This window comes from Schistocerca gregaria, chromosome 4 (assembly GCF_023897955.1).
Source record: "Schistocerca gregaria isolate iqSchGreg1 chromosome 4, iqSchGreg1.2, whole genome shotgun sequence".
Lineage (NCBI taxonomy): Eukaryota > Metazoa > Arthropoda > Insecta > Orthoptera > Acrididae > Schistocerca > Schistocerca gregaria.
The window spans coordinates 53,960,243-53,972,820 of NC_064923.1; the positions used below are offsets into that span (position 1 = coordinate 53,960,243).

The following is a 12,578-nucleotide window of genomic DNA, read 5'->3' on the forward strand; positions in this document are numbered from 1 at the left end:
AAAATGACAGAAACAGGAACTACCATATGTTCTAGGAGTAGCTATCAGGAGCGACCTTAAGTGGAATGGCATTTGGGAGGACGTCGGTTCTATCCTTCGTCCAGCCATTCTAATTTAGGTTTTGCGTGATTTCCCTAAATCGCTCCAGGCAAATGCCAGGATGGTTCCTTTGGAAGGAAGACTTCCGACTTCCTTCCCAGTCCTTCCCGAATCCGATGAGACCGATGACCTCGCTGTTTGGTCTCTTCCGCCAAACAACCCAATCCAACCTTAAGTGGAAAGATCACGCAAAACAAGTAGTAGGGCGAGCAGAGGCTAGGCCGAGACTCATAACAAGTCTCTTAAGAAAATGTTATTCATTCACGAAAGAAATGGCATACAAGGCGCTTCTTCTATCGATTCTTTTGTTCGTCAGTGTGGGATCCTTTCCAGTTAGGAGGGATGGAAGACATGCAGAAAAGCCAACAAAGAGCGGCGCCTTTCGCCACAGGATTGTTTGGTCGTCGCCATAACGTTACGGAGATGCTCGACAAACTAATGTGTCAGACTCTGCAAGAGAGTTGCCGAGCGTCACGGAGAGGTTAACTACTGATATTCCGAGAGCGTACCTTCGAGAAACAGTTCGGGCAACATATTACTTGCCCCCATATACATCTCGCGAAATGACCACAGCGAGAAAATTCGAGAAATTATAACTGATACGGAAGTTACCGACTATGATACTTCCCACGTGCCATTCGCGAGTGGAACAGGGAAGTGGGAATCTGATAGTGGTACCAAAAATAGCCTTCGAGACACAATATCGCTTGTCCTGCAGAGTGTAGATGTAGATCATTTCACATACGTAAGAATCTAACAAAGAACTTCATGTATCATCAGTTCATCTGCCTGCATCCTCCTGTTCATTTTCAACGGTTGTTCGTTTAATGTAATAACATATCCAGTACTCTTGTGACATCTTTAGTCCTCATGTGTAAAATGAGAGCAAATATAAATGCGCTCACTGCGTGTGGCTCGCAGGTGTACATAGCGGAGGCGGACGGGGTGCCCGAGTACGGCAAGGCGACGACGCTGGGCAAGCGGCTGGTCGCGGTCAAGGTGCTGCCGGCGGGCGCCGCCGACCAGGACAAGTAAGTGCACAGTGTCTCCGGCTGCCGTGCCTCGCCTGCCAATCCTTCTTATTCATGAGAATTAAGGGTAACTATAAAGTGGATGACACATTTTAAAAATTAATCTACGTAAAGGGCTAAACATAACGTTGTGTGCTAAGCTAGATTTAGAAACTGCTGAGATGGGAGGAACCGACTTTAATTTCTTAAAATGGGGCCGTACTTGCCAGATAAATTATACTGAAGCGCTAAAGAAACTGGTATAGGCACGCGTATTTAAATTAAGAGTTATGCAAACAAGCAGAATACGGCGTTGCGGTCGGCAACGCATATGCAGGGTGCTACAAAATGCTACGGCCAAACGTTCAGGAAACATTCGACACACACAAATAAAGAAAACATGTTATGTGGACATGTCTCCCGAAACGCTTAATTTTCATGTTGGAGCTCATTTTAGTTTCGTCAGTATGTACTGTACTTCCTAGATTCACCGCTAGTTGGCCCAATTGAAGAAAGGTAATGTTGACTTCGGTGCTTGTGTTGACATGCGAGTCATTGATCCACAGTACTAGCATCGAGCACATCAGTACGTAGCATCGACAGGTAAGTGTTCATCACAAACGTGGTTTTGCAGTCAGTGCAATGTTTACAAATGCGGAGTTGGCAGATGCCCATTTGATGTATGGATTAGCACGGGGCAATAGCCGTGGCGCGGTACGTTCGTATCGAGACAGATTTCCAGAACGAAGGTGTCCAGACGGGAGGACGTTCGAAGCAATTGATCGGCGTCTTAGGGAGCACGGAACATTCCAGTCTATGACGAGGACACCTGCAATGGACGAGGCAATTCTTCGTGCAGTCGACGATAACCCTAATGTCAGCGTCAGAGAAGTTGCCGCTGTACAAGGTAACGTTGACCACGTCACTGTATGGAGAGTGCTACGGGAGAACCAGTTGTTTCCGTACCGTGTACGGCATGTGCAGGCACTATCAGTAGCTGATTGTCCTCCACGGGTATACTTATGCGAATGGTTCATCCGACAATGTGTCAATCCTCATTTCACTGCAAATGTTCTCTTTAAAGATGAGGCTTCATTCCAACGTGCTCAAATTGTAAATTTACACAATCAACATGTGTGGGCTGACGAGAATCTGCATGCAGTTGTGCAATCACGTCAGCAACACAGATTTTCTGTGAACATTTGGGCAGGCATTGTTGGTGATTTCTCGATTGGGCCCCATGTTCTTACACCTACGCTCAATGGAGCTCGTTATCATTATTTCATACGGGATACTCTACCTGTGCTGCTAGAACATGTGCCTTTACAAGTGCAACACAACATGTGGTTCATGCACGATGGAGCTCCTCCACATTTCAGTCGAAGTGTTCGTACGCTTCTCAACAACAGATTCAGTGACCGATGGAGTGGTAGAGGCGGACCAATTTCGTGGCCTCCACGCTCTCCTGATCTCAACCCTCTTCACTTTCATTTATGGGGGCATTTGAAAACTCTTGTCTACGCAATCCCGATACCAAATGTAGAGACTCTTCGTGCTCGTATTGTGGACGGCTGTGATACAATACGCCATTCTCCAGGGCTGCAGCAGCGCATCAGGGATTTCCTGCGACGGCGGGTGGATGCGTGTATCCTCGCTAACGGAGGACATTTTGAACATTTCCTGTAACGAAGTGTTTGAAGTCACGTTCTGTTGCTGTGTGTTTTCATTCCATGATTAATGTGATTTGAAGAGAAGTAATAAAATGAACTCTAACATGGAAAGCAAGCGTTTCCGGACACATGTTCACATAACATATTTTCTTTCTTTGTGTGTAAGGAATGTTTCCTGAAAGTTTGGCCGTACCTTTTTGTAACACCTTGTATAAGACAGCAAGTGTTTGGTGCAGTTCATAGATCGGTTACTGCCGCTACAGCGGCAGGTTACCAAGATTTAAGTGAGTTTAGGCCGTGGTGTTATAGTCGGCGCAAGAGTGATGGGACACAGCATCTCGGAGATACGGATGAAGTGAGCACTTTGCCGTATCATCATTCCAATATCAGGAATCCGGTAAAACATCAAATCTTCGACATTGCTGCGGCCGGAAAAAGATTATACAAGAACGGGACCCACGCCGACTGAAGAGAATCGTTCAACGTGACAGAAGTGCAACCCTTCCGAAAATAGCTGCAGATTTCAATGCTCCACCATCGACAAATGTCAGCGTGCGAACCATTCAACGAAATATCCCCGATGTGGGCTTTCGGCACCGAAGGCCCTGTCGTATACCCTTGGTGACTGGACGACACAAAGCTTTACGCCTCGCCTGGGCCCATCAACACCCACATCGGACAGTTGATGACTGGGAACATGTTACCTGGTCCGACGAATCTCGTTTCAAATCGTATCGACCGAATGGACGTGTACGCGTATGGAGACCTCATGAATTCGTGAACTCCGCATGTCACCAGGGGACTGTTCAAACGGGTGGAGGCTCTGTAATAGTGTCGTGTCTGCAGGTCTATTGATTTGCGGCTCCTGATTCGTCTAGATATGACTCTGACAGGTGACACGTACGTAAGCATCCTATCACGAGCATCCATTCATGTCCATTGCGCATTCCGACGGACTTGGGCATTTCCAGCAGGGCAATGCGACGCCCCACACGTCAAAAATTACTATAGAGTTGCTCCAGGAACACTCTTCTGAGTTTAGACACTTCTGCTGGCCACCAAACTCTCCCGACAAGAACGTATTTGAGCGTATCTGGAATGTCTTGAAAATTGCTGTTCAGAGGAGATTTCAACCCCTCTTAATCTTACGAGTTTGTGGACAACCCTACAGGATTCGTGATGTCAAGTACCACAAGGCTGCATATCAAGCTGGTGCATAACTGAACATTCCTCCGCGAATATTGAGTAAAATCCTTCGTATGGAATGAAGAGTGGAGCTGTACAAATTGCAGGTCTTGCAAGCCATAAGCAGTGACTGGCAACTGCACCGTCCGCATCTCGGCAGAACCAACTTGAAAATTTCAACTTAGCCAGGAAATTAATGTTCAGTGACGAGGCCACTTCTCATATTTCGGGAAAGGTCAATGGACACACTACCTGCATACGGGATGCAGAAAATACACATGAAACTGACACGTTCGAGATTCCGAGAAAGTGTTTTCCGTGCCGTGTCCAGAAACAATCTTGAACCCTTTCTTCTCCGCTGATGTAACTGTCAGTGGTATGAGCTATCTCGACATTCTACAATTGTTCGTCCCACAACGTGAAACTTATAGCGGTCATTTCGTCTTTCAACAAATTTCCCCGTCCACGTTTCCACAGCTGTATAGTAAATTGCCTAAATCAGCTGTTCATTGCCACTTGGCTGGCGCTATTCGAGTGGTCACCATGTTCGTCTGATTTTATCTTGTGGCTTTCTGTCAAGGACAGCGTTTATGCTCCACCTCTACCACAGAACATCGAAGACTTCCGACACCAGATGGCAGCAACTGTTCTTACCGTCACTCCTGATAAGCTGAGTCGAGTACGGGCAGAATTGAAGCACCAGCTAGTAATGTGCCGCGTAACGAAGAGTGGACACACAGAATGATTACGGACATCGTAAAACAAAAATTAAATATGTGTTTGTCTTCCACATACTGAATCGTGTATTACACTGTTTTTGGCCATTCGTCTGTAATGTTTTTCTTGAAATATTTCATAGGTAATCGCCTTCCGTATAAAGTGCAACTCAGAGTGAATGAAGCATATGAACGCAGCCCTGCAGACGGCGCAGTTTGTCGTCATGGCTAATAGCTCACTGGGGCTGCACAGTGTAGGAATTCGCTGTTGACCTCATACGAAGGATTTTCCACATTGTTGACTGCGAAATGTTCAGGTTTCCTATTCAGTGCATAGTGATACATCTGTAAGAACTAAACAAATTGTAAATCAGAGAGCAAAACTTCGATCGCTACGTCAACGTTCAAGTTATGCTACGGCAATGCTGGGAACCATCGAGGAAGAAGCATGTGATGCTCGTCTGATATTTAGTGACGAGGCAACCTTCAACATAACGGGAAAGATTAATCCTCACAATATCGGAATATGGAGTACGGAATAGCCGAAGTGTATAAATGAATATCAGCATGACTCACCGAACGTTAATGTGTCGTGTGTGATCTCAGCAAAAAATTTATACGGTCCATTATTCTTATTACAGCTAAAAACCTTAACAAATATATACCTGGACATGCTTCAGCTGATGCTGCACCTTGATACAGATTTCGTTGATTGCATGTTCTGAATGATGCAGCAGCCTAGAATTGCTGTGTGGAGGCTGGCACTTTTCTATTTCGATATCCTCCAATCCGATGTATCGGTTGTAGTGGATATGACGACGCTGTGTTTGCTCTTTGGTACATCCCTCTACGGATCTGACACACGTGGATTTTACGGGGTTATGTGAAAGATCTTTATATGTACCTCCTTTAGGCCAAACAATTCTAGAGCTCAAAATGCGCCTTTCTGTTGGGCTTTCTTTGGTGACTCCAGATAAGCTTCAGAATGTATGGCGTCAAACTGGATTATCGCTTAGATGTTTACCGTGTGTTAAAGAGGAGCCACACACAACATCTGCGCAGCATGTAATTTTTTTTTTTTAAATTCTTCTGCATACTTTTACTTATGATATCAAATTACATCTATCTACTTAATTTTTCTTTATCATCCTAAAAGTGCAATGCTATTAAGAGGGCCGACACGAATCTGGAAACGTGTAGATGAGAACAACGAGGTAATTATCGATATTTGTTGTACGGGAACGGAAGGTATTGCTGGTTATTGCACATTGTTTTTTTGTATTAACAGAGCATTGACACTAGTACAAATGTTTAAAAAATACATTTTAAACATTAAAGTAGATGAGATATTAATTTCGAAAGTACAAACAAATACGAATATTAAGATGGGAACTACGCGTCATTTAGGTGTTAACTGAAAAAAGAGAGAGGAGTAAAATTCGATCCAAGAGTACAGAAACGCGAAGTTGTATGTTGTTCATGTGCCTTAATGATTTAAAAAACACGCCCCTCGCCAGCAGTCTCAGGTTCGAGTGGTAAGATCCACCATGTGCTGTTTTCTCAGATTGCGATCTAGTTCGGTTGTCACATGTGTACGCTTTTCGCCGTCTTCCATTGTCTCTTGCCGTGAATAGAGCCATAGTCCCATATCATTAAAAACATGTTTCAAGTTACTGGAACGAGTTTGATTCATCTAAGGTAAGGTAACAGTTAAGAACGCAACTCCATCAGACCAGGATAATTTCCAAGACTTCGGAAACCAGTGAATCTAATATGAACATGTGCTGAGAGGGAGATCTCACTTCGTATCAGGATTACATAAGGTGACAACATCAGTTTCCTTTGTCAACCTAGTTCCTTTGTATTTTGGTTTATATCTTCATGGACTTCTGGTCAAATTCAAAAGACTGACTACGGAAAACCATCAACAGGAACAACCACTCTCAGAATGTCTGCATTGGACATACCATAAATAAATCATCCACTGTAAGTAACTGGTTACCAAATGCCTGTATTGGATATAAAAACAATATCCATCAGTTTGTCTATGAGACTCCTGCCTGATGCTACTAGCGTTATATATTTGTACTATAGAGGTGAATTATCATCAGTTGTTTAGACCGTCACGTTTGAGGACGGGGAGAACCTCCAGTCCGTGAGCCTAGAATCGTATAATGTCGTTTACGAGCTGGATCAAAGGAAAATAACCCAATAGAATAGTGTAAACTTTTGTCACGAGAATGTGAAATGCAGCTAAACCAGTTAGCATACTTTTCTATGATTCCCTATAAACAAAAAGACAGTCCCTCAGATTCAAGAAGCGCAAAAACATTCTGAACGAACTAACTACTACGTGATGGAGAGCTGTTATATCTGCCCCACGCAACAGCTCTCACTACTTTTTGTACTGAAAAGCCGAATGCAGACACTCATTCTGATGAATGCACAGTAGCTATTGAAGGATTTATGAAGATATGGCTGCATATCGTTACTCACATTCCGCCTTTACAGTCCAGATTACGGTAAACAAGGATATTTGACGTTAAGAAATTAATTTTCTTTTAACCAACCACTCAGAAGGACTGCCATACCATTGGCTACAAAGATGTGTTTGTTCTTCCAGCATGACGACCCCTGCACATTCTAATCTTATAAAACTAACATCTGCAGACTAAGAGACGACTCAATTTGCCGTCATTGCCTATAGGTAGTACGGTCTGCAATTTGTACGGCTCCATTTTTGGCCAAGAGAAGTCTACTAGTATCAAACATAGACCTTAGTTTGAGGAAGAAATTTCACAGAATGTACGTTTGGATCACAGAAGTGTATGGTTGTGAAACACGGACTGTGGGAAAAACGAAGCATTTGGGATGTGGTGCTATAGATGAAGTTGAAAGTTAAATACTGATAAGGTAAGGAATGAGGAGGTTCTGCGCAGAATCTCAGAGGGAAGGGACAGAATGACAGGACATCTGTTAAGACATCAGGGATTGACTTCCATGGTACTAGAGGGCGCTGTAGAAGGCAAAACCTGTAGAGGAAGATAGAGATTTGAATTCATCCAGGAGATAATTGGTTGCAAGTTAACCTTACCCCTTACATTTTTTTTTTCATCTGAGCTAGATTGAAAGGCGAAGTCTACAGAGAAAAATTAAACACAAGAGATTATGAATAGTGCTTACTTCATAAAATAACTCCATTAATACCTCATAATATAATGATGTAGGCAGAAGCAATGAATTAAAATGTGTACCAGCGCTAGGGTTCAAACCGGGGTCTCATCCTTAATAGCCAGGTGCGATAACTGACAGTACGGCTGCCACAGCTGCCTGGCGTACAGAAATCCTATTCAAATATTGGACAGCCTCTACAATACTGATGCGAGTGTAGAAGGGAAATCGCAGTGGGCTGAGGCGTGAATTGGAATTTCTGAACCGGTCGGGTGGCCGAGGGTTCTAGGCGCTACAGTCTGGTTCGAATCCTGCCTCGGGCATGGATGTGTGTGATGTCCTCAGGTTAGTTACGTTTAAGTAGTTCTAAGTTCTAGGGGACTGTTTGGGAGGCAGACATACTACGTAGTCCCTGCAGGCGTGGTAGCTGCAAGGTTGTGGTGTGCGTACTGTAAGACCTTCGGTACACACACCATCAGATTATTTGACTTGTCGCTCTAGCGAAGTAGGCGAGTGTCAGCAATATGTCTCGTGGTCTTATCGTGGCGTGTTTATCTTTTGCGGTTAGTCAGACGATAGAAATGCCACTTGCACGCTTAGAGTAGCAGATTGACGGTGACTAACTTTAAACAGAACATGATTAATTTTCACGTACATTTATCAAAATAATGAAAAATATAGAGACTATGTAACTTGATTCTGGATGCTGTTTACAGCAAACTGACGTTCCTTTGGTCTTGGTACGTTAATCTTATTCTCACATATCTCTGATACTTGACAAAGTGTCTATACATTTCTCTTCATGGCGATGTTCAGGAATATGGTATTTTATTAGGCGCAGGCTGAAACTTGACTGCAGACTAATGCAGACTGATGCAGACTGACTAATCGGAGGTCTGTACACTCGTTATAATACCTCGCGCGTTCAGGTATCACTGCGCAAGTGTGATCCTCGAAGAGAAAAGGTTCAACGTTAGCAGCAATCTCATTGGCTGCGTGACATATTAATACGCGGATCGGCAGAAGCAGAATTTGGTTCGTCTTTAAGGCAGCGTCATCTCGCAGTGCGAAGACGGACGAGCGCTGCGCCTGCGCTGTTGTGCTTAGCGGGACGCTCTCTAGTGGGAAAGTTGTGTACGCGCTGACTGCGCGTAACTATGGACACAACAAGGGCAAGTTTGGATCAGTGGTTAGCGCTTGAACTTAGTAAGACAAAGACCTGGCCTCGAATTGTAACCCTGGTAAAAATTTTAATTCATTGCTTGTACGTACATTCTTCCCGTAGTTAAAGATGAGGATCAGTATATATCAGAAACATAAGCGCTAAATGATTAATATCTGACCTCAGAATAGTTACACCTTGTGCTGTCAAGAGAGTTCGAAGTCGGAAATGCAATCTACGAAAATCGATTTTGATCTTAAGAATTTACTTTTGTTTCATAGCTTTTGTGAGTATTTGATTTGGTTACCTTCTAACAGCTGCATCGCCATAACGAGTAAAAATTGGACACATTTTATATGGAGTGTTTATTTTAGAAGTTGGTAGTACACAGTAATTAAAATAATTTTAATACTTGCACTCTTCCTGAAACACCCATACGTAAAGACATAAGTGTTTTTACCTTTCTTCGTGTGTGTGGGTAGGGGTTACGCAAGTGCGTAGATTTTCAGCATTGATGTCATAGTAAGAATGTTTAGGATAAGTGAATCTCGTCGTAAGAGTGTCGATCACCTCCCGTGCGTTGCAGACAAGTGTTCCTGCGCGACGTGCACATCCTGGCGGCGCTGGAGGACGCGAACCTGGCGCGCGTGCTGGGACTGTCCAGCAGCGAGGAGCCGCTGGCGGTGGTCATGGAGTACCTGCAGCACGGCGACCTCACGCAGTTCCTCAGGGCGCACCAGATGGCCGACGACGACGACCACCCGCTGGCCGCCAACTCGCTTAGGTGCGCTGGCTGGGCTGCGAACCTCACTCTAGCACGCCAGGCAAAGTACTAGGCAGCGCCTCGAAAGAGTGCACTGTGAAACCCAACAAAAAGTTTGAAACACCGTTTAAGCTTTCATTCTTGAAGAAGCTTATTTACAGCCCTTCCTCTGGCAAGATACTTCCATAAAGCTATAAACTTATGCAGACGCGACGTAAATTTCATTGATGTACTTCTGAAGGCAACGCATTACTAACTATTACGAACGAATTACGCGAAGCTGATGAATATTTCATGTCATAAGGTCCATGTTGTTGACGAAAACTAGTGCAATGCAAATGAATTTGCGTTTTTACGATCTGAATGTTAGTATCATAGCCAGCCAGGGTGGCCGAGCGGTTCTAGGCGCTTCAGTCTGGAACCGCGCGACCGCTCGGGCATGGATGTGTGTGATGGCCAGTACTAAGTTCTGAGGGACTGATGAGCTCAGAAGTTAAGTCCCATAGTGGTCAGAGCCATTTTAACTAATTTTTTTGTTAGTATTATAGAAAAAGAATTTTGAACCCTAATAATTGTCACCAAAATTAAGTAGGAGACTGATCTCAAGACACTGCTGCTGGTGGAGCCGCATTCAGTCACAAAGACAAACCACAACATCAGTACTTACTATAAAGCTGAAAATATTATGTAAGACTAAATAATTATATCTGGCGATACAAAGCAAATACTTTACTTGCTTAACAGAACTGTTAAGTGGGACAAAGGTCACCTGCCGTTCAGTGCTACTCATGAATACGCAAACCTACGTGGTTTCATCTTCTGACAAAGAGAAGTAAAGCCGTAAGATCCTTAGCTTTGCAACCCAACTAGAGATAATATAAGCAATCTGCTTACTGATGGTCGAGAGAGACAGAGATAGGCAGAGAGGGAGAAAGAGAGAGAGAGAGAGAGAGAGGGGGGGGGGGGGGCTGAATGCACCGAATGCTCATAGATGTTCGAAGCACGACTCGATATCCATTCCCACATCGATCCAAGTTTCCGAAAGCGTCACTGAGCTCCATTTCAGTTTGAACGAACACTATTCCGCATTTAAATGACTCGAAAAACCATACAATCTCCATGAAACGCGAGTAAAACACACGTAGGAAGGAAAAAATTTCCTTTACTTTACGTCGATGGTCACAAATTTTTTGTCATCAGACTACCGGTATCGGTCTACAATGACTATCTTCAGATCTGTTTTATAAAAACATTTCCAAATGTACTGGGGCCATAGCGACATCAACAAGTGCCAGACGCTATGGCTCCAGTATATTAGGACAACTTTTTGTAAAAGAGATATCAAGTTGTTATTATAAATCGAAACCAAAAGTCTGATGTAAAAAAAAATTGAGACCATAGACGTAAAGTAAGGGATATTTATTTTATATTCCGGTCACTGTTCAATTCGCGACTGTGTCGCAGCTTGTGACACGTAGGAAGTTCGGCTTAAGGCAAGAACTCATAGCAGTTACACTGAAATAAGTGAGGACTGCATGCCAGTCTCCAACTTCGCTACGATAGGGAAACTTATATGAGAATGCAGGCTTTCTCGGCGAATCTTGATCATTAAATCTCCGATTGACAGCCGAGTCAATGTGTTGTTCCACAGCAACGTTTCAGCAAGTTTCTTACTTGCCATCTTCAGGCGAAGATGGCAAGTAAATGAAAAAAAAAATTCAAGACGTCTCGTAAAGCAAAATGTCTGACTTGGGCAGGATACATCCCTCGCGTCTAGACAGATACACACGGCAGTTAGCCAGAATATTGTAGCACCCCAGAAGCACAACTCTGGAAAACAGCAGAATGTGTGACGCGCTTTCGAAACAAGTCGGCGTGAATAACTGATGTGTTTCAACTGGTCCCTTTGGAGCGCTGTGGGTAGTTTAGCCCTTAACTCGCTAGGTGACTTTAGGTACCGTATATCACGACCTAGGATCTCTGGGACCTCTATGTTTAAACCGAGATTTAAGGCAAAAATAATTTGAAATTTTTAATTTATGCTATATAGCACACATTTTTACAATTATTTAAGAGTTGTGTAAATTCTTGTAGTTTATTTTGTTGCACTAAACTAAACTTGCAGCATTTTACTATTTATCTCACAAAAGCACATAATTTTGTGTGATTCTTTTAAATTTGTAACGTTCCTTCTTTCTGTTTATTTAGGTTTGATTTGTTTGATTGTTATTCTTTATTTCTATTATTCGGAATCTTTATTTTTATTAAATTGAGCCTGAAACTTACGTAATAAATACTTCGCGTGAAGTACGATTTGCAGCATAAACAAAAATTAATTTCGGAAATGTAATCCACTGAATATTAAAAGTAAAGCTTTTGAACAACGCGCGTGACTGACTAGATGCATTCAGAGGGTACGTACATTCGCGTGCGAGTGGTTGCGGTCTGATGAGAAATTTTCATTGTGAAATAATTTCGTCGTAACACACTCGGAGATTGCGAACGTACATTCAGAGTAGAGGCACGTACGTTCTATCATTCCCCGTGGCCTCTATTGTTGAGCAGCGCCGTTTTGAAGATCTTCGGTTCCATCTAAAACTCGCCTTCTCTACTTAACATAAATACTCCATAGGCATGGGAATAAGGCTTGTTGTGCGATGAAAATAATATAAAACACATCTTGCGTCTTTTAACTCATTCATTTACCACACACACACACACACACACACACACACACTAGTAATTAGACAGTACGACATCCCACCAGCCCATCAGAACAAATGGTAGTCGTTCATACAAGAA

General features: G+C 43.3%; 1 protein-coding gene across 2 annotated transcripts in view; it reads left to right on the forward strand.

Annotated features, from left to right (window-relative positions):
• Window positions 1-12,578, forward strand: part of LOC126266886 (discoidin domain-containing receptor tyrosine kinase B-like) — a 358,246-nt gene that overhangs the window by 321,929 nt on the left and 23,739 nt on the right. For both annotated transcript variants that reach the window (XM_049971552.1, XM_049971553.1), the window contains 2 exons: window positions 1,021-1,130; window positions 9,600-9,797. In XM_049971552.1, coding sequence (XP_049827509.1) covers window positions 1,021-1,130; window positions 9,600-9,797 — 308 coding nt within the window. The remainder of the gene's footprint in view (window positions 1-1,020; window positions 1,131-9,599; window positions 9,798-12,578) is intronic.